Below are 27,819 nucleotides of genomic sequence, written 5' to 3' on the forward strand. Positions count from 1 at the left end.
GATTTATTTTTCTTCAAAAAAAATAAGGCTATGATATTGTATTTAATTTCATTTTTTATGTTATTTAATTTCAACACGACAGGTTTATGACACCACGTGGGTGGTGATTTTAACTTTTCTTTTCCCGAAGTTTGTTCGTTGTTTGGGATCGTGACGACGCAACATTCTGGCCACGTGGTTTCTTTCATTCTTTTTTTTTTAAACTACTCCACACGTTCAGGACACCACGTGGGGTCGCCATGAGCACGGGGCCAGGCCACGTATTACATTTTATTCGGTTTTATTTCATTGACGCATCCGTTTCAGGGCACCGCCTGTGATAATGACTAAAGGACAACAACGTCACGTGATCGCGTGCAAACATTTCATTGTATTCGACGTCGTTTTGATCGCGTGGGCGGTTTCAGGGCACCACGTGGGGTTGTGATGAAAATACATTCTGGTCACGTGATCCCGATGCCGGAAGCAGGATTCAAAGACAGACGTCGTTTCTAGCAGGTGGTACAGAGATTTATTTCTGTTCTACTGTTTTATATATTTGGATCACTTTGCTGAGCAGTGGGTTTGAGTGAATAGTGAAACGAACTGAGCTCTGTTTATACTTGACAGTGTTTCTGTCAGCAGAATGCTGTAATCTTACCTGTTAATGATGCATTTTAACGTCATATAACGCGTTATAGTGTTATATAATAAGACCTGAGTGTGTAATCAGAGAAGCGTCATGCAGCGTCTGTGAAAAGAGGATAAATAGGATAAATAGGACTTTTCTGTCGTACTGTACTGCACTTTTAATTTACTGTTTGGCTTCAGTTGTTGTTTAAAGACCCTACATTTCTTTCTAAGTTAAATCAGTTAATCTGGTAAGATATTTGCTTTATTACTGCTTGAATGATATGATAAATAAATGTAATATTTCCTAACTGCTTTACCACAATGCACTGTCCAAACCATTACTGTCAGGATTTTTTCTTCTAACCTACAATACTTTAGCATTGTTACTGGAAATCTTTTTTCTTTCCATAATCAAATCATTGGAAAGAACTTTGTGGTTTGTAGAGGAACTTGATCTGTCTTTCTCTCTCGTAATGTTTCTACACTTCTGAGTGTAACAAATGGTCAAAACCTAAAAAAAAAACCAAAAACAATTTGTGTTAAGTTCATCTTTTTTTTATTAGAACAATCTAGAAGACTTATCCAAGATCCTCCAGAAAGCAAAATGATACATCATTTTTCATTGCTTTTAAGACACACTCGGAATCGAGTGGTCCAGAGTGGGTTGTTTGCATTGGACTTTTTCGATTGCTTACAATATCTGATTTTTACTTTTATTTCCACAGATCTGTTTTATACCAAGATGCCTGGCATGGTGAGCCTCATTGCAGCTGTTCTTGTGGCGCATATTATGTCTGTAAGCTGCTCAGAAGAAACCATCAACCCCGATGTTGTCAAAGCGGCCAATTTTGCCATCGAGTTCCACAATCGCATGACAAACTATCCGTATGCGTATAAAGTCGTGGACATCCTGTCTAACTCTGTTCAGGTACGTTACGCTCAAAACTGAGGTTTAAACTTGAGTTGCTGCTTTTATTCAGTAGAGCGAGTGACACTGATAGGAAAAAATGTTTATTATAGAGCCAGGTAGGGTCCTGGTGAGGGAATGGCTGTTTATAGCTGTGAAAATGTAAATGAGAACATGAGTAGAATAAAAATGAAGAGAAATATAACTGCTGTTATTAGACATTAATTATGGGGCAGTACTTAAAACTCTACTTGCTCACTGATTCTGTATTTGATTGGTTTCCTGTAACAGCATGCTTGCAAGTGATATTTCCTTACTGGTCATATTTATAAGAACAGGAAAGTTTTACTGTGTGTGACCTTATCATCCACTCATTCTTAATTTCTTTTTTTTGTTCGAAATAAGTGTGGATTTATACAGGAAGTCTGGTTAAACATCTATACTGTGTGTATTTATATACATTTAGTTAGCAAAAAACTACAGGTATAAGGTCTGTAATTGTGCAGCAAGGCTGTTTAAAAGATGCATTCAGTTTTGCAGGTTAGATGTAATGTTATTCTTTATAATCATTCATTCTAAACAGTTACATTATTTTTTATTAGAATTTCTGAATATTTTCCAATGCTGGACTTTATCCTGGATCATTTTAATCCTTTTGTAAGATTATTACTGAAGCCGGGGCAGTGTTTACTGCCTGAGCTGCTTATAAGTTCCCAGATTCAGTCAAATAAAGGTGTTCATTTTCAGTCATATTATTGTGTTGATGTTGCATTCAGCTTATGCTGAATTTGACTGAAGGTCATATTTCAGACTTTCAAATAGTTAAAACCAAGAAAGCACTTCAATTTTTCTTACTGTGTATTAGCTATTATTATTATTTGTTTGAGCTAAATCACATACAGATTGATATCACACACTGATATTTGCTGGTAAAAAAAGTAAATATAAAGTCATGGCCAAAAATAATGGCATACTTGCAATTCTGTCAGAAAATGCACCACTTCTCTCAGAAAATTGTTCCAATTGCAAATCTTTTGGTATTTACGTGCTTATTTTTTTCGTTTGCACTGCAACCGCACAAAAAAAAAACAGAAAAAAAATTCAAACATAAAATTTCATGTCAAAATTGTAAGAAATAATTGCTTTTCCAAACAGGTGATGCTCCTGAAATTTGTTTTTTAGACGCAACTGTGGCAAGTACCAGGTGTGGGCAATATAGTAATCACACTTGCAACCAGTTAAAATGGGGAAAAGTTGATTCAACCGTTGTGTTGTGTGTCACACTGAGCATGGAGAAAAGAAAAAAGTGTAAAGGGTTGTCTGTGGATTTGAGACAAAACAAAAATGTGGAAACACATGTACAATCTCAAGGCTACAAGTCCAACTCCAGAGATCTTAATGTTTCTGTGTGCACTGTGCGCAATATCATCAAGATGCCCATGGCACTGTAGCGAACCTCCCTGGATGCAGACAGAAGAGCAAAATGAGTGAAAAATTACAACAAAGGATTGTTCAAATGGTGGATAAAGAACCCTGATTAACTTCCAAACAAGCTGATCTGTAGACACAGGGTACAACAGTGTCAGCTCACACTATCTGTCAGACAAAGGTAGAGCTTTGTGGTAAAGGACATCATGGTACTGTTTACAGAAAAAGAAGTTAAGCCTTCAAAAAAAAGAACACAGCCCCTACAGTCAAACATGGCGGAGGTTCAAAGATGTTTAGGGGTTGCTTTGCTGCTTCTGGCACTGGATGCCTTGACTGTGTGAACGGTATCATGAAATGTATTTGATTACCAAAGAATTTTGGGGCACAACGTAGTGGCCAGTGTCAGTGTCTGTGTTTCTACCAGAGGTCATGGGTCTTCCAGCAGGACAATGACCTGAAATACACTTTAAAATGCACTTAGAATGGTTAAAAATAAAGCACTGGAGAGTTCTTACATAGCCAACAATGAGTTCAGATCTAAATCCCACAGAACACCTGTAGAGAGGTTTTTAAAACAGAGAAGGCATCCTTCAAATCTGATTGACCTGGAGCAGTTTGCAAAAGAACAGTAGTCCAGAATTCCAGTAGAGACGTGTAAGAAACTCATTCATGTTTTTTTCCCTAAAGGGGGTGCTACCAAATATTATATGTATTATGTTATAAAAAATATATATTTTATGTTATATTATATTAGATCATATTATATTATAAATATACAAGTTAAGAGTGGCAATAGTTTTGTCCAGTGCAGGTTTTTTTTTTTTTTTTTTTTTTTTGGTTTCTGTGTGGAATTTTATCGGATTTTACTTTTCTTCTCTGTTTCTTTGTGTTGTTTCAATTCAAACAAACAAATAAAAACAAAAAAAAGAATGTGAGTACCAAAACATTTGCAACTGCAACAATTCTAAGAGAAGGATTGCATTTTTTGACAGAATTGCAAGGGTGCCAATATTTTTGGCCATGACTGTAAAATAGAGAAATTGAGGCAGACAATTTTTGTTATTGTTGAATGTGAAATAAATGGAGTTTAAAAATCATAAATAGAATTGTGCACACCGTCTTATAAATTGGAGTGTGTGTGGAGTAGTGATGGCCTGGTAGTACAACATGGTGCATGATCAGACAATTTGTAATATATAGAAAAAAGTATTGGGACACCTGACTTTTCCAGCCATATGAGCTTCTTTCTCCTAACATTTATTACTTCACTTAAACTAGGAGACCCAAACCTGTTCCAGCATGACAATGCTCCTGTGCAGAAAGCCAGCTCTATGAAGATGTGCTTTAAATAAGCTGGATTGAAAGCTCTTGAGTGGCCTGGTTTAGAAGTCTGATCTCAAGCCTTTTAAACACTTTTGGGATGAATTGGAATACTGCATGCTGTCCAGGCCTCTTTACCCTACTTCAATACCTGACTTTACTAACACCACTGTGGCTGATGAACACAACTCTCTACAAGCACACTCTAAAATCTACTGGAACATTATCCCAGAAGAGTGGAGCTTATTATAACTGCAAATGTGGACTCAGATGTTTAAAAAGCACATATGAATCTTATGGGCTTATGAAAGCTTTTAATAGACTTGTCCTTTGTTGTAGTTATAAAACACACAGATGGAAACAGACTGTCGAATTAAATAATGCAATGTGTTTAAATGAGTTTTAAAATGACTATTCAATAATTAAACAAAGCTCATTCTTGTCCCAAGGCCAAGGGAGCAAAATGATTTGTGCTGTTGGGAGGGGGGGCGAGAGGGATGATGTATTCCTCTCTCTGTCTAGGAACACTAGGAAATAGTGGGAAATGAATTCAAAAGCACTTTGTGATATGATAAAGGGTGGAGTTGGTGGGAATTAGCAGGCATAATATATAAATAGCAATAGCAATAGCAATACTCAAATACTTGTATGTGAAATTAAATAAGTTAATAAAACATTTTAACGTCTTGCTCTCTGTGCGTGTGTGTGCGTGTGTGTGCGTGTGTGTGCGCGTGTGTGCGCGTGTGTGCGCGTGTGTGCGTGTGTGTGTGTGTGTGTGTGCGCGTGTGTGTGTATGCACGCTTCAGATCTACCCTCCATCCCGGGTGAAGTTTTCCATAAAAGTGCGAGCTGCACAGACGACCTGCAGAAACAATGGAAGCATGAACCTGGAGGACTGCAGCATTAAAGCAAATGCACAGGCAAGAGACATTTAGAATTAATCTATTTTTTTTTATAAATGTTTTCAGCTTATATTTGGGATTAATGAAAACGGTTTACTTGTCTGTAGTTCTTTTGTGAATAAAATTATTATGTACAGTTGGCTTGTGGCTTAATCTGTACAGAAGTACCTCAGAATACGAAATTAATTCGTTCCAGAACACGATTTGCACTCCGAAATATTCGTATACTGAAACGAATTTCCCCATAAGGAATAATGTAAAGTGGGATACTCCGTTCCACATCCTTCCACCTTCTGAATTAGGCTTCTTTTTCTTTGGCAACAGGATTAATACGTATTCAAGGGTCACTATAATTACTGTTATAATGTAATACACAAAAAGCACTACGATATAATAGGCACAGTATAGTGTATTCGATACTGTCTAGTGATGAGTAATAACAAAACAAAGACACAGGGTTGACCTGAGGGTTGAGAAAGTGGGAGGTCCTACAGAGGAACCATCGTCCCTTTTAATTTTAGCCTGCGAGATTGGGATTAATCGTATTCTAAATTTTTATGCTTAAACCAATACGAACATTTTAAGGAATTTCGATTCACATTCTGAATTATACGTATTCGGGGGCATTCGTATTCAGAGGTACCACTGTATAGTGCATGCATTGTATATCAATTAATAATGTTGTGTTTTTATGTTTTGCTTTATTTTGCACAGATGATGATCTGCATCTTTGATGTTCTGGCAGTTCCAGGAGAGAACGTGGTTCCTGAATACGTTCTGTTGCAGCACTGTGTCTGATGTGCTATTCATCAAACCGCACAAGTGACTTCACTGTAGTTGCTACACGTCTACATGTGGCATGCTGTTGTAGGAAGATAGTCAACTGGGTGACAAAATGTCTCTTGACGTTATGCAGAATTACTGTCCATGCACTATAGTTGATCATTTTTCTATAAAAGGATTCCATGGAGTGTTTATTCCTTTTATTCCACAGCAGGATATCATTTTCTAAAGTATAACATTCTGCGTAACATTGATTTTTTTATTTATTTGAATGTTGATACAAATTTTAAGTTTTAGCAATTTCGAAGCACTAAAAATGGGGATTCCTTTCATAAATGATTGTTTCTTCATAAAAAAATACGTTGAATCCATTGATTATATGCAGTTATTATGGAACGAGAATTCAAATTCAGTAGTGGCTGAATTATTGTATTATTTTATTAGTTAAACGCTAGTTCAGAGATCTAATAGCACCTTTAGGCACTTATTTACAAGCACTTCAATGCACTTAGTACAACATAAAAGTGGCATTATTGTATATTATTATGTTCTTGTTGGGTTTCTGTGTATGAAATAAGCAGAAGTAGATGGAAAGGGGGTCATTTTTTTCATTTACAGAGATGCAGAAAAAGACAAAGATGCAGACACAAATACTGTGCAGAGTTTTTAAACAGTATATTTACCTTGTCCATGAAAGTGTCTAGTTGAATTGAGAAATGTGTTTCAGAGGTTACAGCAGATCAGCCGTGTGTCTAAAAATACATATTGTATAAAACATGAATAATTGGATCTATGAAATGTGGCTTGTTCTCTCTCTCTCTCTCTCTCTCTCTCTCTCTCTCTCTCTCTCTCTCTGTGTGTGTGTGTGTGTGTGTGTGTGTGTGTGTGTGTGTGTTTGTGGGCATTCAAAATACATCACTGCTGTTATTGTTGCAACTTGCAGTAATCCTAAAATAAAGAGGAAAATACATTTTTTTCGGGTTTTTTTGTCCTTTCAACCAATCATTAAAAATGATATTTAGCAATGAATAAAACACAAGAACAAGAAATACATGCGCGCGCACACACACACACACACACACACACACGCCTTAAAAACCACACTTTAAAATGTATTATGTCAGTTTATTATGACAGTAAATGGAGATTAAATGTAGTATGTGATGTTCAAAAAGCACATCATTGAGGAAATTAAGGGATTTTTAAAAGTATGCTGAAATAATTAGAACAGTTAAGTAGAACATATCTTGTGAATTTAATTGATTACTCAATTTAATCAACATAATAAAAATGTGTATTGCATTCATCTGATTTATTCTATTTTATTTGTCTAAAATAGCCTAAAATATTATTTTATGTATTTATTTAACCAAGCAGGTTTTTAATTTATATTGTTTTTAAATGTAAATTGTTCAAATGTCGATTATCACAAATGTTAATGATTAAACTGCGTTAATAAAAATAAAACGACACGCAATTTTATGTTTTGCATTTCTTCCCCCTCATTCCGTAGTGTTTAATTGAAACCTGATCTAGTGCACTTTGCCATGTGGAATTGAGCAGCAGCCCCCCCTTGTGACGGAACCGGAAAACTTCACCTTTGACCTATGACGGTACAGAAGTTTCGGAGCGCGTCTGTGGTGTTAGACTGTTACTATTAGTGAACAGTTGCGAACGGTGTTACTGTGAAGGATGACAAAACCGCTGCTCAGATAAACCGCGCGCTTTCAACAAGACATTTTATCACGAGCTGAAAGATGATGGAGTTGAGCTCAGCGCTCGGTACAGAAGGCTGGTGAGTATTTACTACGAGTTAGCTTCTGCTAGCAAACAACTAAAAAAAGCGTTGAAAACAGCAGCGCGCTGTTGTCATAGCAGCACCCGTAATACGGGAGATCCCGCCTCCTTTATTAGGATTGGCTAGAATTCCTTGCATGGTTGAGTTGTGAACTTGTGAGCCAATCCAAGCACAGGAGGAGGGTTTGCACTCTCCAATCAGATTGCGGCAACTGAATACGGATGGGAAGCATACAGAGGGTTAACTGGTTACTAGCTAGCTGTGTAATGCTACCTAAAGCTTCAAATGACGGTAATAAATAAATCAGGAACTGAATGAGGGAAGCGGTGCGAGCATCAGTATGCCGTTAATCTATTAAGACCACAGCTAACTGGCTAAAGTGGTAGTTTAAATAAGCGAATCTGCTAGCGAGCGCGCTTATCTTAGCTAGTAGTTAGCAACGTCAGCTAATTTACTACTACTGGTATTAATACACCGGATCAATCAATCAATCTTTATTTATATTGCACCTAACATCTACCAGGTAGAACCTAGGTGCTGAAAAAAGTGCAAGAGCCAATGTGCAAAATAGTAACAACATTTTAATTAACATAAAAGTAGTAAAATATCTATCATAAAAAAAGAAGTAAATTGTAAGAACTTAAAACAGAAGGGAAATAAAATAAGCATTAAAACACAACAATTAAAATAAACGTTAAGAAACAGGCGACTAAACACACCCTCTACTACACAACAAAGACTTTGGTGAATAAGTGGGTTTTTAGTTTTGCTTTAAAAGTAGAGAATTTCAAAAATAAAAATATTTGGCAAATATCAGGACTGGGGCACGTGCATTTTATAATCTGGAATAACTTTCTTTTTCTTTTCTTTTTTTCCTTCACTTTTATTTTTCAAACAAAAGAATCAGATTTTTTTGGTTTGCAAATTGTTGATGGCATGAGGATTCATTCTCCACATGATCAATATTTGCTGTAATAGCAGCTGCAACTCTTCTGTGATCAGCTTTGTACATCTGGATCCTAATATTTTTGGTTCATAACCCACTATCTGCCGTCTTTAGACAAGCTATTAGAGCTTGAACCTGTAACCTCATCCTATGCCCCACTTGTCATGTCAGCAACATGATGCTACCACCCTCATGCTTCACACACAGTGGAGATGGTGTCTTTTTGATTGATGAGCTGAGTTGGGTTTCAACAGGATTTCTAATGCCTGTTTTATTATTTTTATTTATTTCAAAGAAAATTTTACAGTAATAAATCCAGCTTTGTTCAGTGTTTTCTTTTTTCATATTTTTTTTTTTCTCTTCGTGGTTGTTGTCCCCCAACCACCTTTTGCTTAACAGCTTCTCTCAGCTGAGCTTCTTCAGCTTCTTCTTGTACTTCTTCAGAGTAACTCCTAACATCTCTGATATTACTTTGCTCCGGATGCTTAAAAAAAAAAAATTTTTTAGGATCACTGATCCTCTTCCAATTGTTTTGATAGTTTCTCGATAGCTTTATATACTACTCAGTGTTGTTATAATAACACAATTGCCTCCGATTATTATCACATGACCTACTTAACATCTAATTCTGATACTGGATACAGGGTCAATGTTTTTCCTACTAAATATCCCATGCTTACTAAGTATACAGGCTCTAAAAAACACATTAATGTTTCTGAACTGAATGTGCTGTTGCGTAAACCGATCTTCTGATTGACAGATTTCTGTTTTTCTTCCTATTAGGTACCTGACAGATGAAGGAATCGAGGAGTGCAAAGGCTCTTCAGAGAAAGAAAAGGCAGTAGTCAATGATGTCATCAATGTAGCATTAAATGTAAGTCTGTGTGCATATGAAAAGTCTGTAATAGTTATGGAATATTAGTAATGAGTGGTGTCTAAGGATATACCCCAGTTACAGTTCAGTTCAATTTATGATTCGATTAAATTCTTGTATTATTTTGAACAAAATGTGAATGAAAAAATCCTGACTGAAAACCTTTCATTTTTGAATCATAGTTCTCAGTGTGTATGTTTCTGTCCTTATAAAAAAAAAAAAAAAAGTGTGAATTAGATTTATAATTACAGGATGCAGATTTTTTCGATGATTTTCTTGCATCAGAATTCATCGTTACACTCCTAATAGTTTCGCACACTTTGAAAAATGTTTAAGGTTGTTAAGCAGGAACTCTTGAGTGTATAATAAACTTAGCGTGAAAATGTCAACATAATTCAATAGAATGTAGCAGGTAGTGCAGATTACTGAAGTGCAGAAATTAGGAAGCTTTGCATTATATTATTACAATAGACAAAAAAAAAAAAATTAAGATGGCTATCAGAGGAGGAGTGTGTGTGTGTGTGTGTGTGTGTGTTCCTGAGCCTTTTCTTTGCTCTGGTATAATTGTCCTATTGTCAGAAAATGTTAATTAGTGTTTTCTTTTATTATTTTTTTTATTATTTATAAATGAAGAATTAAACACTTGCTGTTGTATAAGGGTAGTAGAAACACTTCAGTGTTGTAGGAAAATAATCTTCAGCATGGTAGCAGTGTTGTGCTGTAACAAACCATACCATCTCTTATCATCATCAAGGAACAGCACATCCTTTTGTCTTCTGTTTTATCCATTTAATTTGTGTTACTGAAGACTTTTTCAGAGACATGTTAAAGAACTTGGACTATAAAAACTCTGTCCTTATTTAGTTTTAACCCCCTACATCAGAGAACCATTATTTATTGAGCTTTAGTTATATGTATGAATGTGTTGTACTCTGTGTGAGTGGATGTTGTAGGATATGACGGACAAGGACACTCGATGAGACAAACAATAGAAAAGACAATACATTAAACCCGATATAGTAGTTGTGTGTTTGTGTGTGTTTGTGTGTGTGTGTGTGTGTGTGTGTGTGTGTGTGTGTGTGTGTGTGTGTGTGTGTGTGTGTGTGCGTGTGCAAGGAGTAGAAGTAGTGCTGGTGAGGTTGTTAGCATGTTGCGTAGATGGTTTTTAGTGTTGTGTCGATGTCTCAAATGTGTGGTTGTGTTGTGCCTTTGGTTATGTGGTTTGTCTGTAGTTATCGTATTTTTGACTATTAAAAAGTGATTCCTTGGTGTATGAAGGCCATGTGTGGAGTCCAAATAAAGTAGTTTTATTTTGGATTAAAGCTTAGAGTCTTTACTTTTTACATGGTATGGTAATTGTAGAGTTGGATTTGAATATTGTTTATATATTTGAAATATAAATTGTATTTGAATACTATTTTAAGTATTGTATTATATATCATAATACAGTAATCCCACGTTTATCGCGGTGGTTACGTTCCAAAACCGCCCACGATAAACGAAAAAATCGTGATAAACAGACGCCACTTTAAACCCACACAAAACATTTGCAAGAATATAGCAAGATGAATTTTGTGTAATTTGGTAGAAATACAGTACACAATCACATTTATAGTGAGTGCATGTACTCAACAGTATACAGTTCTGTAGTAGCCCATGTGTAGTTTCTCTGCCTGTTTATTGGGTGAAGCATCCTACGTCCTTTACTTTCTGTACTGTATTAAAATTTTACTTTAATTTATAATTAATTATACTTTTAATAATACATTTAATTATTTTGTCATAAAACTTCATAAAAACTATTTCCTATATGTTTTTTGGTCTTTGGTGCTATCTGTGAGAGAGCCTGAAATCAGCCAAACTAAGTAGTTATGTGGCAAATGCAATTCCGCGAAACATCCGGGGGCGCAATAATCGAACCGCGGTAAAGCAGGGGATTACTGTATTTAATAATTTATTATGATTGGTAAGTGGTGGTAAGATTTTGACAGCTTTGATACAAACGAGGGGGGTCTTTTAGGTTGATTTTAGAGCATGTAATGGATCTGAGTTTCCGGACCTGAGGAAATTAAGGACTTACTTCTTCTTAAATAAATACATTTCCTTACAGAGAACTTGAACATATCTGCGATTACATGTTTCAACATAACAGGAGTTATTTTAATAATTCACTAGCGCTGGGGTATGATTAGTAGTAAAATACTTCAAGGCACATGGCAATTGTGATTTGTGACTTTTAGGTGACTTATATATACAGTGAGGAAAATAAGTATTTGAACACCCTGCTATTTTGCAAGTTCTCCCACTTAGAAATCACGGAGGGGTCTGAAATTGTCATCGCAGTGTAATGATCACAATGTATGATTTTTAAACTATTTATTTGTATGATACAGCTGCAAATAAGTATTTGAACACCTGAGAAAGTCAATGTTAATATTTGGTACAGTAGCCTTTGTTTGCAATTACAGAGGTCAAACGTTTCCTGTAGTTTTTCACCAGGTTTACACACACTGCAGGAGGGATTTTGGCCCACTCCTCCACACAGATCTTCTCTTTTCCTCACTGTATTATCAATATAGATAATCACAATTGCCATGTGCCTTGAAGATTAACAATATTTTGCCTGTAATATTTATACCTCTTTAAGAAACATGTTCATTCTGTTTATACATATGAAAAAGATTTTAAATCAAGTTTACAGATATTTAGTTCTAAGGTTGAAAATAATAATAATAATAATAATAATAATAATAATAATAAAAGTAACTTAACATATCTTAGTTTTATATTTGTATAACTAAACCTGGCTTTTTCCATTACCATAACCATAGAATCTGACATAGAAAAAAATGGGAAAAATGTATATGAAAGATTAAAGAAAAACAAACAAACAGATAAATGTGGATTATGTTTCTCCCATACAGACTGACCTGAGATCTATTGGAAAAGGTTTTCTACCTGCTGATATCAACAGTGGCAGAGTAGATGAGGTAAACTTACGTGTGCGTCTCTGTGTGCGTCTCTGTGTGCGTCTCTGTGTGCGTCTCTGTGTGCGTCTCTGTGTGCGTCTCTGTGATCGAGTGTTTGTATTATTCCAGCACTATAGCAGAGTGGCCACTAGATGTCCCTGTAGTAATGTGGAGAAGATATCATGTGGATTGTTTGTTTTAAGCAGTCGTCTTTCCTCCTTCCATGAAGGAGTGAGATTACAGGAAATGCATGACTGCACTTGGATCATGTTCACCCTGACTCCATGTAGAAGTTACAAGACCTTGCCAGATGTGTGGAATATTCGGACAGGAAGTGCTGTTTGTAATTGTACAGTCTGTCCATTCACACAAGACTAATCCAGCCATGGTGTCAGAGTAAAAAAAAAAACTGCCTTGAGATGATTTTTTACAAATTTCTGGAAAAAGAATTGTATTTCAGAGGCATGCTCCATAAAGTAAGAATTATACAGAAATAGTCTTTATGCATTGGATAGATTTGAATCATTTAATTGTAATACATTTTGCATTTGAATAAACCTGTCTGGTTTGTAATTTAAGTAATAACTTAATGAATGAAAAAAAAAAATGAAGACACAGTGCAGGGGTGTGGGAATTCAGCTTTTTTTCAACACTTATCACGTTCAAAAAATCTCACATTCTTGAGTTTGAGCCAACTGAGTGCAACATTACAGGAAGAAAAAAAAGTTATCAGATTTCATAAACAAGAGCCTGCATGGTTTAAATGAGAAATATCTTTTGTCATGTGCCATTAAATAAAACGATTATTAAGAGCAGGGTGGTTTAACGACGTGTTGCAACATGAAGCAGAATTACTGCTACCCTCCTGGAGCTGATTAGTTTTTATTATTGGCATGAAGGTGAGGTGTTTTATTCCTCTAAATCCACAGTAGTGGTAGATCATTTTTTTATTTATTAATGAACGATTAATACCTTCGGTAACTAATAATAATTTGTATTATGTTGTACATGTCTATACATGTCATGTTTCATTGAGAATTATAATGCTGTCAATTGAAATCCAAGTTGCAGCTTCTTTGTAATTGACTTTTTGTAAATAACTTTTTTTATTGTTTATTTTGTTTTGTTTTTTGGTCAGTTGAAGGGCCCGTGTGTCCTTCAGGTGCTTAAGATACGCAATGTCACTGCCCCAAAAGAACATGAGGAGTCCCAGGCTGCTCCCAGAATGCTCCGCCTCCAAATGACTGACGGACAGACCACGTGCGCAGGGCTGGAGTTTAAACATCTGTCAAAAATTAGGTGAGATCTTTACAGATTATTGCAAAATGTAATCCAGATCCATGTCCACAATGCTTAATGTTGCTCTTAAGATAACGTCATATAAGTTAGTGTTATTTGTAGATGTTGTGCTAAATTAATGGTTACCTGCAAAAGAAAGAAAAATCCTCATCAAATTTCATAGAATGTGGGTTTCCTACCTAATTTTTATAAATGGTGGCCAGGGCCATATTAGAGGTTGGTGATGTAACCTAACTCCATGTATAAAACACATTTAACATGAATATGAATAACATTACAACTGCTACATAAAAACATTTCAGTAATCGTTCCTGCAGTTTTTTTCGTGCTTTGTAGACACCTAATGCCTTGCCATGTGTGTTGCCACGGAGACACCCTGATGATAAAGTACATTTTCAGTGAATTCAAGTCTACTTCTGGTGAATTCTTACAGAATGACAGATCATCATCATTACTATCACAAAGACAAGTGTTCTGACCGTGGCTTGAAATCAATTTCCCATTCAACATCTTGTGTAAATAATTTTGATAAGTTCATTACTCACATAGAAAAATTATGATGCTGTTAAGTGCGTGGATAAATGTCATGCAAGTTGTACGTAGTTATGACTTTCACATGTGCAAAGCGATTCAGAGATAATTAGCTCAATTATATCCACAGGGCAAAACTCAATGGATTTGACTCGAGAGACACTGAATAAGTACATTAGCTTAGGACTGGTAATTAGGCTTAACTGGCTGATGAACTTCATCTAACTTCATCATTCATACAAAGCATTGAGCCCTAAAGTACAGATGTTTAAACTTTTATCAAAAGAACAGCCCTCATGATCGCCTCAGACCTGACAAACGACATGAAACTGCAGTCAAGCTGTTATTTTTACCCAAAAGGGGTTAAAAAAATGAACAGTTTTTTTCAGACTTTATTTAAAAAAAGGTTAATTTTTGTAATATGCAAATTAACACCACCAAACTATGTTAAAAATATATATTTTTATTCAAATTGTAAAAGAATAACTTGACCGGATCAGGAGGGGGCAAATAAATAAATATTAAGTATTTATTCATTTGGGTGTGGGGGTGCTGCCTGTGTAACTAATAACAACATATTCTGGTGTTTTACCCCTACTTACATGATCATACTCTTGTTTTTTATTATGCATTTGTCAGTGAGTTGGTCAAATTGTTGTCATGTAGTCATGACTGCAGGTTGTTTTGTATTGTATTTGTTTTAATTGATCAAACTGAAGAATTGATTTCAAATACAGCTCTGTTGCCTCATGTGTGGGGGTTTGGTTTTTAGGTTTTTAGGCAGAGGTGGGAAAATTCTGCTTTACTGACAGCCATGTTATTCAGATCTCAATAGATGCAAGTGAAGGAAATCTGATATCAGCATGCAAGACCTGTTTGTGTTCCTGAGCTGCATCACGCAGATGACAGTGACCCTTTGGCCTCCTCACCTCACTTTCGTTTAACTTGTTTCACCTCTTTTCCACTACACAATCCTCTTCCATTTCCCTGTCTTATTTACCGCTGCGCTCTGGCACCAGCCGGTGGCGTGGCTTCGTTCCAGCTGGTACAGGTGGAGACTGGAGCACTGTGCTACTATGCTTGTCTGAGGAACAGACTTCTCTTTATGCATGCACTCCCTCTCTCTCACTCTCCATCCATCCCTGTCTCTCTCCTCAGGGCCAGGAGATAATACATCGTACTGTTCTCCTTCCAGTGTTATAGCAGGCTTCCCCTTTTTTTTTCTTTTTTTAAAAAGAGGCAGTGGTAAAGCTAGGAGGGATTTTTATGCGCTTAAAATTGAAATCAAATTTCACACATTCGTAACTCATTGCATTTAGCCGAGATATTTCCTTTTTTTTTTTGTGAATGTGAATTGTGTTGCAAAATTAGGAAAAATTTTGTTGGTGAAAATTTAATGATATGAAGATAATTTTTTTTTTGAAATGTATACGAATAAATTTTCGCACAGATCTTAGAATGGAAATTTTGTCCAGAAGATAAACTTCCATATTCTACATTTTGTGTATAATTTGTGTAAATTCTCTAACGTGAACCTTGATTGTGATTTGGGATTTTATATACGGATTACACAGTGACCACTGAATCGCTTATTTATTTTAATCACAAACATTTGATAACGAAAATCTTCTGAAACTCAGTTTAGTCAAAGCCCCAACAAATTCCATAAATGAAGACACACGAAACTAGCAAATTCACTAAAAGCAAAAATCCTGTAAGAGGAGGAATTGTGTGGATGCGCTGCAGCGGCTGATGCGTACTTTCATCATTTGGTTGGAATTTTGTATTGTTTTCTTTCAGCACTGTAAGCTTTTCATTTTCTGGCATTTTGTGAATGTCACTAAATGTTAATGTGCCATGAAAATAAAAAATGATTAGCGTTTATGATCATGTGCACGTTAGTGTAAAGACACTTTGAATTTCCGATGAATTATGTCCTACTTTAAATTTTATAAGAAATGAAACATGAGAGTTTATGACCTAGAGAACAATTCAGCATCCAGTTGTCCAGCAGTCTGGACCCTCATTTTGCAAAAGTATTTGCAAAATTTAGATTATTTTATTTGTAATTATTTTTTTTTTTTGCATAGAAAGCAGAAAAATTAAATATATTGTTCTTTTAGTTGAACAAATGCTGTTTTGGATTGATCTGGGGTTTGACAGTGTAAAAACATTCAAGAAAAAGAAACACAAACCTTTATGGCACAAAGTAGCAAAAACTGCTGGACCTTTATGTATTTTGCAATGATGGCAACATTTTTTATAAAAGTCTCTGAAATACTGAGAATCATTGTAGATGTAATTTCTCAGTGCTGTTGTGTAGCAGGTAAGCCAAGCACACCACTCAGACCACACTTCCTTCACCCTCTTTTTTTTTGGTTTCGTTTCTGTGCCGCAGCTGGAAATGGCTGAGAGGAAGATGACTCTAATTGGAGCACTAGCGCATCAGTTACGCTTCAGAGACTCAAATCCTGCCCCAGTCCTCGTTTCGAACACGCATGTTCAGAAAAACTCGACCTGATCATAGAGGAGACCAGCCGAGTTGTGTGGGGGATGAAGGGGATGATTTTAGGATGAGTGCTAAAGTGTACCGTACCACACTCAAATTTAACAGCCATTTGAAGAAAACATTTTTTGGTGTAATCACCACTCCTCATCTCCTCTGGCTTATGGCTTATTGGTATGCTTGTGAGGGGGAAATTGAGTTACTCTCTCTCTCTCCCTCTCCCTCTCCCTCTCTCTCTCTCTCTCTCTCTCTCTCAGCTGCACTCACTGTCTCTCTCTCTCTTCGATAAGTTCACTTTAATTAAAATCAGACGGCTGGCTTCGAATCTAAACTTGCACAGCTGATGTACAATTTAGAAATGGGGTTTGGGGTAGCGGTTGGTTTACCTTTAGGAATAGGCAGTAAAAGACAATGACTGCTGAATCTGGCATGTTATCGTGTGTTCGTTGTAGTTTTTGGTTAATCAAGTTTGTCCACATTTTCCCACAAAGACTGCCAGTAATCCTGGAACACACTGGGGTTGGAAGGAATGCACCATGACTATATACTTAAAATAGACCGGTTGACCGCCTCATGTTTGTAAATTGAGGTTGCATTTTTAGCACAGTGTGCTCCAGAATTATTAGCACCCTTTGTGAAATCATGCATGTCTTAAATTATGTTTTTCTTTCTTGTTGTTTGGGTTGTATCATTTGGAGATGCTGTAAGGCTTTGTTTTAACAGTTTCTAAACACATCATTGTAAATATAGTAATGAGTCATTTTTCATAATAATCGGTGTTCCAAAATGTATCGACACCCTTATTTTTATTATGAATGTACAGAATGACAGAATGACATTTTCTTTAGTTCAGGTTTATATTATTATTTTTGCAGACTAAGGTAAAATTAATTTTGTGTTCTATACCCTTTTCTATGTTGTTGTTAATATTTCTGTGGTTATTATCTTGTCCTGTCTGTGTTGAATTCTTAAGCTCCTGGCAGAGGCAGCTAGCTTTTAAGCTAACGTCCATTTAAGATTGCTTTAATTGAAAGAAAAAAAATTATAAAAAATACCGATCTACAAAAGCCAAAGTATCAATCATACACTACTAATATAGTTTACAGAAGTCCCATTTTTTACCAAACATGTTAGGAATGTTCTTGAATAAGGGTTCATGAGCTGTATTTTTGTTGTGCTTCCTGTAAGGAAAAGCCCTTTAAAAGCAGATTGATATTTTATTGGAGATGTTCTCAAAACTAGACAACCACACATCCAAAGTGAGTGTTGGCTATCTTGTCTGGATATAGTAAGTTCGAATTCTGATGATGCCATCTGTGACCGGTGGTTCGAAGAGAGTGAAATTGCCTTTGCTTTGCAGGTGAAAGGGGTTCTCACACACACACACACACACACACACACACACACACACACAACCAAACCCACACACTCTTTCTCTCTCTCTCTCTCTTGTCAGTCAGAATGACACTAGCAAATCGTGGGCATCTGTGAATTCTTCTATGCTGAAAAATGGCAGCTAGTGTTTGCTTCTGAGTGTCAGTTACCTGCCTTGTGCATGTGAACACTTTTTGGGGAATGTCTAAGCACTAAGAGCAATTTTAAAATTTTTGTTTTAAGAATCGCACTGCTTGTATTTAATTAAAAGTGTTTAATAGAGCTTTTTTAGGTCTGCCATTTCTGACACCTGTTTATAGTCAAGAATGTATGTATTTGCATTTTACACACATTTTTACTTCATCAGTTTCTAAGAAGTCTACATTCTTCTTGCTTTAAACATCATCTCAAGAGTCCAAAACCCATGCAGCTGAGGTTTTCTGTGATGTGCATTTTACTTGCAGTTTGAACACTCCACCTGGAACCAAATTGAAACTCCTGGGCACAGTGCCGGTGAAAAACGGCTTTCTGCTGTTAGATGATTGCAAGATCGCAGTCCTCGGGGGGGAAGTGGATCACCTGATTGAGAAATGGGAGCTGCAAAGGGTGAGCTTCTGGAGAAAAATGTCAATGTATGAGTAATAAGTAATAAAAAAACTTTTTTTGGTAGTTTAGGCATTACATGCATAGAATTGTTATGCTGCTTGCTTAATTATTTAACTACTCATATAATCAATTCATTAAGTAAGAAATAAAACACTTGGGAGACTTGTTACCACCCTGAAGATATTCTAAAATGTTTGATTTTCATCTTTTGACAGAGTCTGGCAAAGCACAGCAGAACTAATATAGGGGCGGAGGGCGGCCCACCTCCGTTTTTGCCCTTCGGTCAGGTAAGCTTTAAACCAGTGATCTTTAAGAACCCTATTTGCACACATTATTTGAAGACTTTGGCGATTGATTATTTGATCATTCAAACAAGAATCTTATCGGTGTTTTTCCGTTTTCAGAAATGTCTGCGTAAGGACGAGGTGGACAGTAAAACCCTGGACCAGAAGAAAACCCTACAAAGCAGCAATGTTTCCAAAACTGCAAACGAAAACGATGAGTTTGAGAAGCAGAGGATCGCTGCTATTGCTGAAGTAGCCAAAAGCAAAGAGGTGTGGGGAATAAGTAGAAAATATTTGGGGGGGGAATTATACTGTGCAAGATGTAGTCTTTAGAAGAAAAAATTATTATTGGGAATAAGTAATCATGCGGCTGCACGATCCTGTTAATTATATTTTCTTACAACAGTTTATCCATAACACAATTATAATTTTTTTTTATTATTAATTAAGGTTTTTCAATTATTGTAAACTGCTCACCCTCTAAAGGCCAGAGATAGTTCAAACTAATGTCAATAAATCCAACCACATCCTACAGATTCGGTTGAATTTATAAAAATCTGATAAATATTATAGTCAATTACATTTCCACACAAAAAAAACTAACAAGTATTAGTTTTTAATAAAACACTCACTTGATAAATAATACTGTGTTTTCATAACACTCACATACATTAGAGTTTAGGGAGCTTTTAAAGCAGCGGTTAATTGCAGCATAATTTAGATAAATATTTTATGCAGCCACAGCGAGACTTTATTCTGTCTCGTTTCTCTGACTTGATGCTGTCTGAAATCTTTTGGAAATGTAGAAATATTAAAGCTGCTTTCTGGTTCAGCAAATCTAATTCATTTACTTGCTGAGATTTTTGCAGCCAAAAACTTATAAATGTAATAAGTAATTGGGTTGTCTGTTTGTATAATTTCAGCTCTAGGCTCTGAGTGAGCTTAATAATTCTCACGCAAGACAAAAAAAAATTGATTTGAAATGAATAATGAAAAATGTAATTTTCTATGTTAGGGAAATGAATGATTATTCCACTCTGCCATCCATCACTTACTGTTTTTATATTAATATATCCTATATTTGTGTTCTGTATAGAGCTGTGTGAAATACTGGCTTTTTTCTGTGCATATCTACAATCTTTTGATAACAATTTATGTTTTGCCTCTGCTTGTGTGCAGACACGAACGTTTGGTGGTGGAGGCATTGCAGGGAGCAACCTTGCCAATCCGGGTACAACTTCCAAGAACCGAGACACTTACCCGAGAAAAAGAGAGGAGCGAGATAAAAGTGGAACTGAGAGCAAGCCTGAGGGAGTGTATCGAGAGCTGGTATGAGTTGGCATCACATTTCAAAAAAACGAACAAACAAATAATAAAAAAACAATGTATGATATATTACCATGTTTGTTTAATCAGAAAGGCTTTGGTGAGAAAAACTATGGTACTTTGTAGAAATAAGATGATGATGATTAGCAATGGTATTTCTCTCAAATTGTTTCTCTGGATGCGAAACCATTTGTAGTGTGCTTTTACATGAAAGGTTTTTTTTAGTTTTGGGAACAAACATTTCCAAGAAACTTACAACAAAGCGTAGTGGCTGGGTTCAAAATGATACATTAAGCATACAATTTTACGCCTAATTAATCAGAGTCTGTAGTTTGTACAGTACACTGTAGTGTATACCACAAGCCCCGGGCCACGGACCGGCACAGATGTCAGTTGGTACCGGGATGCACAGAAAGAATTTATAACTTACAATATTTCCGTTTTATTTATTATCTGATTCTGAACGATGTTTTATTTTGGAAAATTACCGGACTCTTTCTGGCACATCTGTCTATGACTCACTCTTGATGCATGTCAAGATGCCTCGGTCACATGTCTTACCAACATCTGCTACCTTCTTAAATGGGCTGCTCCGGCCGCTAACACATAATACATTACTGCTAACAAACAAGCAAAATGAACAAACAACAACACAGTGCATTCACATTTATTATTATATTTAGTAAATAACAGTTTTTATGGCGGTGGTATCATTTTATTTTATATTAAAAAAGGGTTGGGGACCGCTGGTATAGAACACTGCACTCATTATGTGGTGCGCAGTATATAGAATACAATACAAAGTATTTCGTATGCTGAACACGAATCAAAGTTCACGTAACCCACTGTGTAGTACAAAGCATGTGTTATGCGCATTTTCTTCTTTTATTCATTCTACGACATACTTTATAGCAGGTATTATACACTGCACACTAAATACCGTGTTCTGTATACGACATACTATGAATTGCATTTTGTTTTCTACATGTGTGTGCTGTATACATAATGTATGCTCAAAGTTGTACATACTCTTACATACTCCATTTAATCATGGATCCAAACCGAATGCCTAGTGTGTAGTGTACAGTATGTATACAGTATATCGTATACTGAACACAATATTTACTGTGCAGTATATAAAACAATTGTAAAGTATGTTGTAGTATTAATAGTAAAACAAAGTACACAACAGACTGGTATAAAGTATGCAGTACACTGAATGTAATACTAATTATTAGGGGTGCAACAGATCATGACTCACAGTTCGGCAAAGACGTAAACCGCAGATTAATCGCTGAATTTTATTTTTTTATTTATTTTATTTTTTCTCCTGTCGGTATTGCTTTATAAGTAACTGTACAGAGCAGTCATGTGTTCATGTGAACATGACAGTCAACCACAACGGTTAGTGGAAGAGCAGAAGAACTTGAAAAGCCTCCTATACGATTTAAATCGCATGTGTGGGAACTGTAACTTTACTTGTAACAAATGGAAAGCAAATTATATTTGTCTCCTCCCACTTTTTTGCTGATCCAAAAAAGATCCGCTTCGTGACTCAAAAACTGCAAAGTGATCCGAACCGTGGGTTTTGTGGTCCGTTGCACCACTAATAATTATGTATAACACTACATTCAGGTACACAGCCTATAATCAATGTGATTATCCAAAATACAACCAGATTATGTAAATTATGTACATTTTTATGTTGTACTATATGCACTGTGTTGGAGTATAGGACGCAGTATCGAAACTAAGTGTATAGAAGTCACTGCTTAGTACACTGTATTCAGTATGCAGTTTATACAGAAGGTGAATTTCCAGTACACCAAAGACACCCGGCTGATGAGCTTAATTTTTGCGCTGTACACTAGATATGTATTAAATGTAGTATGCATTAGACTTCATATTATTCAGTATGTAGTACGGCGTATAGAGTATGCATTATGCTTTGTTATATACAATTCTTAATCTCTAGTACACAGTTTGTTGAAGGCGTCATGTGTTCTGTTTAATTCCAGGTGGATGAGCGTGCTCTAAGGGACATTATGGAGATGGGTTTCAGTAAAGAGGCAGCCAGGCAGGCACTGTTCGACAACAATAATAATGTAGAGGCAGCACTTAACTCCCTGCTTGCAGGAGCCAACGAGGGCAAAGCAGCACCCGTGGAGCAGAATCGCCCACCACCCAGAGGTAGAATCATCATATAGTTAGCTTCCAATAAGAGCATTTTATTTACCATAGTGCTCTAAGCTGCTTCACATGGTATTTTTTTTTAGATATGTGGAATTTTATATCATTTTATATAGATTCAAACTAATACGATTTTTTTTCGGGTGTTGGTGGTTGATGGTTCTGGTCTTGTCTCTGTCAGGCAAAGGCAGAGGGCGAGGAAGATCCAGACAGGATGATCACGAGGATGGAGGAGCAAGACCCTCGGGGCCTAGCACTCTCTTCGACTTCCTGGAGTCTAAAATGGGAGCATTCTCTATTGATGGTAAATGGAATTTGAATTATTTGATGGCAGTGAAATGGCCAGTGTAGTAAAATCGTGTGTATGATACAAAGCTTTTTATTTATTGTCCTTGCTTTTATATATATTATATTATAAATATATTAATATAAATCTATATTAATATTTAGAATTATAAGATATTTTATATAGATATATGTAAACGTGATTAGTTATAACACTTATGTTTATATGTATATGTTAAAAAAAAGTGTGATTAAACTATACCAGGTGTTCTTGGTCATATATAAGATATAAAACCCTGCCTGCTGCTACATGCCACATCTATTGCTTTACATAAGGCATGATTGCATCTTACATGCATGCCATAACGTGTAGGAGAAATGCCTTTGTAGCCAAAGATTAGCTTGAACATGTGACATCTCCGTTAATGGATTTTCTTTTTTGAGCCACTTAAAAGTTTTCCACTTTTAATCAAACTTCTAGAGACAAAAAAACATCCACCACAGAGAGCGCAGGAGCATCCAAGCAGGACAAGTATCCAAAATCCTGATCATGTCGCACGAGAAGCCCCTCAGATCAGGCACCCTAGTCGAAATGAGGGAAGGGCACAGAGGAACGACCGACCCCCACGCTTCCAGAGAGATACAGATTTTCCGAAACCCAGCCCTGCTGAACTGTCAGTCCCCTCACAGCCACAGAGATGGAACGATGGTGAGAAAAGAGGGAAAGGAGGAGTAGATCAGCGGAAAGATGAAAGGCGAGATGCTAAGGGCGGAACCGTGAACTCTACCTCTGCAGGTAACCAGAGGTCAAAAGGTCAACAGGGTCAGTCTGCAAACTTTTACCAGGGTTCAAAACGGGACCGGGTTGTAAGAGAGCTGGACCATGAAGGCGTATTTGATCAGTCTAAAAGGAACCAAGCAAACGGCCCACTGGGACCCAAACCATTAGAATCGCCTTTGATGGACAGACCTGAACCCCACAGCAAGAGGAAAGGTAGGCCAGACAGGCCTAACTCTGCCCACTTTGACACAACAGGCAACTGGAACTCTGTCCATGTTCCTGGGTCGAAGGACTCTACAACTACACAGGAAGGGGGGCAAACACACACCGTTAAAGGTGCCGGGAATCTCAACACGCTTATCCAGAATGGAGATTCAGAGCCCAGACGCACGGGTCCCATCAAACCACAGACATCAGGCCAACCTTATAAGAACAACAGTTTTTACAACTCCGCCCCCAAGAAGAGATCAGGACCAATCAAAGGGCACAGAGGGTCAGAGATGGGATATCAAGTGGAGAGTGGCAACCATAGAAACTGGAAATCCGGTGACCAGTGCTTTGCACTTTACTGGGAGGACAACAAGGTCAGTGGAATGTCGTTTTAATGTGATGATACTATGAGTCATACTATGAGTCACCCTTTGATTATTCTAAGGAGTATCATTAGTATTATATCTATTATATTTTGGCAAGCCCTAACATGAACCAACTCCTTACGAAGAGACACGCCTACAAAGACTTAAATCCGATAATAATTACATTAGTGAGAATAAACTCGGTAACACAGAAGTAGAATAAACATCAACTTATTTTCTTGAAATCTTAGACACTGATATAAAACCATTAAATTCTGAGGAACTTGTACTGTTCGTTTTCAGATTATCTGAAAAATCAGGTCACACTGCTTTAGCTGAGAATTTGATAAAAAAACCAAACATTGATTCCCTCTAAACTGATCAACAGATGTAATGTTTTGCTTTTCACCAGATAGATGTTTTGCTTTAAAAATGTTTTTTTTTCTGTTTTGCTTTTTAAACTAGATAAATGTATATATAGTCACCAAATATTTGAACCAATATTAATCATGTTGTTGTTCTGTGTGCAGTTCTACCGGGCTGTGATTGATGCGGTGCATCCCTCAGGCTCTACAGCCGTGGTTGTGTTCAGTGACTACGGCAACTGTGAGGAGGTCTTGCTTCAAAATATCAAACCTTTACATGCGGACACATGGGTGAGCACATGATTATGATGATGCACAATCACCAAGCTTTAAATACCAAGAAGTCTAAAGGTGGAGCTGATCTGATTCACAGTCATGCGAATCTGACTTCAGTTTCATTTATACATGCCCTGACAGGCAAGTTTTGGCAGTTGTAGATTTACTGGTGTTAATGGCTATTATTGATCTAGGTGTCTTTTGCATAGGATGAGGATGACATTTACTATGAGACCTCTCTGGAATTTCGGCGGGGAGGAGACGGCCAGCCCAGACGCACTCGACCTACACAGCAGTATTATCAGCCTCCGAGAGCAAGAGACTGATGTTTGGTGAGCATCTACACATATGCACACAAACATTTGTGGGGTACTTTAAAGTACTAAAATGTATTATAACGAGGGCTGTCGAAATAAACGTGTAAACGCAAATGCATTTTAACAGCATTAATTTGATTAATGCAGCGCTTATTTCTATTTTTATTCAAATCAAAAATGTCTAGCAGGAAACTATTGGGAAAAGGGCTTAGCCTGCAAGTTCTGCCAAAATGCAATTCATTAAAATTTTTTAACTCATTTTATTTAGTATTGGTCCAGACAAGGCTTGAGTCTGATGAAAATTCACCTTCAGGGTACAGCTACAGACTGTTTGATGTTTGTTCGGTGATTTTTATAGATAGCTGTGTATTCAGCAACAGAACTCACATTAGCAAGTCTGTTTGAAAAACTGAACAACTCCACAAAGCTGTTTGATGTTAGAGTTCGATGATTTAGGTAAGTATTAGCTACAGGAGTTATAAAACTCTAGTGCAAAACAAACTAATTAAAAAAAAACCAAAAAGCCTCATCCACAAGTCTTTGCTGATGGACCTACATTTGGGATGTAGCATTTGCTTTTTGCTAAAATGCTGTCTGTAAGGAAGACAAAGTAACCTGTAAACAATGTAACACTGTAAACAGTTTAATAGTGTAAACAATGTAACCACATTTGTGTTTGTTCCCTTAGGCACTTAAAGGGACACGGGGGAAATAAACAACCTGATCTCATTCGAAACTATGGCTTGAGATAAATCGACCGGAACACACTGGCGGAAGACGAACTCCGTCCTCTCTCTGTCTCTATCTCTGTGAAGTGTAGAAGAAGAGAGCTGAAAGGGCTTGCTGCACTAGCTGCATCCATACACACACACACACACACACACACACACACACACACACACACACACACACACACACACACACACACACACATACACACACACACACGTGTGTTAATGTGATAATGCAAAAGGCTGCTGTATGTGTTGACGATTATTATCGTTCATGGTTATATTATAAAAACGATGCAACCTTATACTTTGGGTTATTATTATTATTTTTTTTTATCTTTGTCTATGTCTTATTACACATCTTGTGCATCATTCCAGTAAAGGTGTATGATGTGTGGTAACAGTTCTTTTAATCCACCTGATAAAGTTCCTAGCATAGTACTCTATTAAAAATTAAACCGAACTATATCAGTTTTTTATTCCATGTCAAGAAAACTATTTTGAGAGTTTTATATTAGTTGACTATTTTTCCTTCACTAATTACTCATTAGTCCTAAATTACTATTTTAAGGTAGCATTATGTGATGGAAAGCACAGAACACACACGGCCTTCACCAGGATTTGTTTTAGTAACTGTACCACTCTTTACGGCATAATCCAAGAGAGAAAAGGGTCTAATATTATGTATCACCAAACACCTGATGCTTAATCACCTGTCAGCTGCGGTGTTGTTTTTGCGTAAGCGCTCGACCGCTGAGCACTGAATACCGGTTAATATTCAACAGGACTCAAATCTGCCCTGCACCAGCCATCTGTTGCCTTCATCCCAATGTTTAAAAGGCAGCACCATCCTGTAATCCTGCACATGTTCCCGATCACTTACGCTTGGCTTGCATGGCAAACCAGGTGTGATATAAATAAAAAGTTCAGCTTTACTTTTATTAGGATTTCCTGTAGGATTAAATGGAGAACAGCTCCGGATGTAATTGACTTTATAGAGCGCAAAGTTATTAACAGGTAATAACTGTGATGGCCTGTTGTCGTACCCGTGTTATATGTCTTTTGTTTATCAGTGAACATCTGAGGCTTGCGCAGTCCCTCCAAGTTCATTTGCCAAAGTCGGCGAAGCGCTTTCCTCTCGCGTAAACCGATCGCATCTGGTCGAAACGGAGAACCTCTGTGTTGAAGAGAGATCATTTTTCACATTACAATAGGCATTATGGGGAGCTTCTCAACCATGGATGGCACATGGCCAAGACTGATTGGGTTTTTAAGAGCAGAACAGATAGACCGTGACACATTTCACACTCATTCTACATCCAGGAATGAACATGGATGGAGAAAATACATATGATGTGCTTTGGCGATGGAGTAGACTACCTCGTAACATACAGCAGGTCTAAATTATTGACGTGTTGTATTATGGACACTGTGCGGACATTCGTAGTGAAACCTTTACATTTCCACTCATTAGCAACTACAAATTAGAGCAGGGTTTCCAGACGGAGTAAGATGAATGTCCGTCTGGTGAAAGCAGCTGGGGCTAACGCTTCTGATGAATTGAACCTAAACACACCATCTATTCATTCTAATGAACAAGCAAACCATTTGAATCTTCATTACAGCTCAAGTTCGCGAACTGTTACGCTATATCTATATCTTTTTTATGTTGTGTTTACATTATGCAGTTTGTGGTTTATATAAGGTGCTGGGAGTTGATTCTAAAAAAAAAAAATAAAATAAAATAAAATAAAATGACAGAAAATATAAAAGTTAAAAATGTAAGTAAACTTAGGAGTAATTGAATGGTAAATGAAGTCATCTCCAAAGCTTT

General features: G+C 36.7%; 2 protein-coding genes across 4 annotated transcripts; both read left to right on the plus strand.

Moving 5' to 3' along the window:
* Nucleotides 1-221: 221 nt before the first annotated feature.
* zgc:194981 (uncharacterized protein LOC561073 homolog) lies at nucleotides 222-6,922 on the plus strand. 2 transcript variants are annotated; one of them, XM_046858229.1, is made up of 4 exons: nucleotides 222-498; nucleotides 1,338-1,540; nucleotides 5,074-5,187; nucleotides 5,884-6,922. In XM_046858229.1, the coding sequence occupies exons 2-4, from the start codon at nucleotides 1,355-1,357 to the stop codon at nucleotides 5,965-5,967; spliced, it is 384 nt and encodes a 127-aa protein (XP_046714185.1). In that variant the 5' UTR covers nucleotides 222-498; nucleotides 1,338-1,354; the 3' UTR covers nucleotides 5,968-6,922. The 2 variants fall into 2 exon arrangements, with proteins under 2 accessions (XP_046714185.1, XP_046714186.1); XM_046858230.1 differs by lacking the exon at nucleotides 222-498 and adding an exon at nucleotides 530-860.
* A 599-nt stretch (nucleotides 6,923-7,521) lies between these two features.
* tdrd3 (tudor domain containing 3) lies at nucleotides 7,522-26,290 on the plus strand. Of its 2 annotated transcripts, XM_046857779.1 has the most exons (14): nucleotides 7,524-7,747; nucleotides 9,480-9,570; nucleotides 12,495-12,560; nucleotides 13,678-13,838; nucleotides 18,714-18,855; nucleotides 19,071-19,142; nucleotides 19,260-19,409; nucleotides 20,319-20,468; nucleotides 22,484-22,655; nucleotides 22,837-22,959; nucleotides 23,422-24,305; nucleotides 24,827-24,952; nucleotides 25,147-25,269; nucleotides 25,943-26,290. In XM_046857779.1, exons 1-13 carry the CDS (start codon nucleotides 7,710-7,712, stop codon nucleotides 25,261-25,263), a joined length of 2,292 nt encoding a protein of 763 aa, XP_046713735.1. In that variant the 5' UTR covers nucleotides 7,524-7,709; the 3' UTR covers nucleotides 25,264-25,269; nucleotides 25,943-26,290. The 2 variants fall into 2 exon arrangements, with proteins under 2 accessions (XP_046713736.1, XP_046713735.1); XM_046857780.1 differs by lacking the exon at nucleotides 25,943-26,290 and having other exon boundaries at nucleotides 7,522-7,747; nucleotides 25,132-25,270.
* Nucleotides 26,291-27,819: the final 1,529 nt, after the last annotated feature.

This window comes from Silurus meridionalis, chromosome 9 (assembly GCF_014805685.1).
Source record: "Silurus meridionalis isolate SWU-2019-XX chromosome 9, ASM1480568v1, whole genome shotgun sequence".
NCBI lineage: Eukaryota > Metazoa > Chordata > Actinopteri > Siluriformes > Siluridae > Silurus > Silurus meridionalis.

Excerpts from the sequence above, each read along its gene's own strand:
- zgc:194981 (XM_046858229.1), top strand. The coding sequence starts at position 1,355 with ATGCCTGGCATGGTGAGCCTCATTGCAGCTGTTCTTGTGGCGCATATT. Across the intron at positions 1,541-5,073 it reads TCCTGTCTAACTCTGTTCAG|ATCTACCCTCCATCCCGGGT; the intron begins GTACGTTACGCT and ends TGCACGCTTCAG. Across the intron at positions 5,188-5,883 it reads GCATTAAAGCAAATGCACAG|ATGATGATCTGCATCTTTGA; the intron begins GCAAGAGACATT and ends TATTTTGCACAG.
- tdrd3 (XM_046857779.1), top strand. The coding sequence starts at position 7,710 with ATGATGGAGTTGAGCTCAGCGCTCGGTACAGAAGGCTG. Across the intron at positions 18,856-19,070 it reads AGAAATGGGAGCTGCAAAGG|AGTCTGGCAAAGCACAGCAG; the intron begins GTGAGCTTCTGG and ends ATCTTTTGACAG. Across the intron at positions 24,953-25,146 it reads CTTTACATGCGGACACATGG|GATGAGGATGACATTTACTA; the intron begins GTGAGCACATGA and ends TCTTTTGCATAG.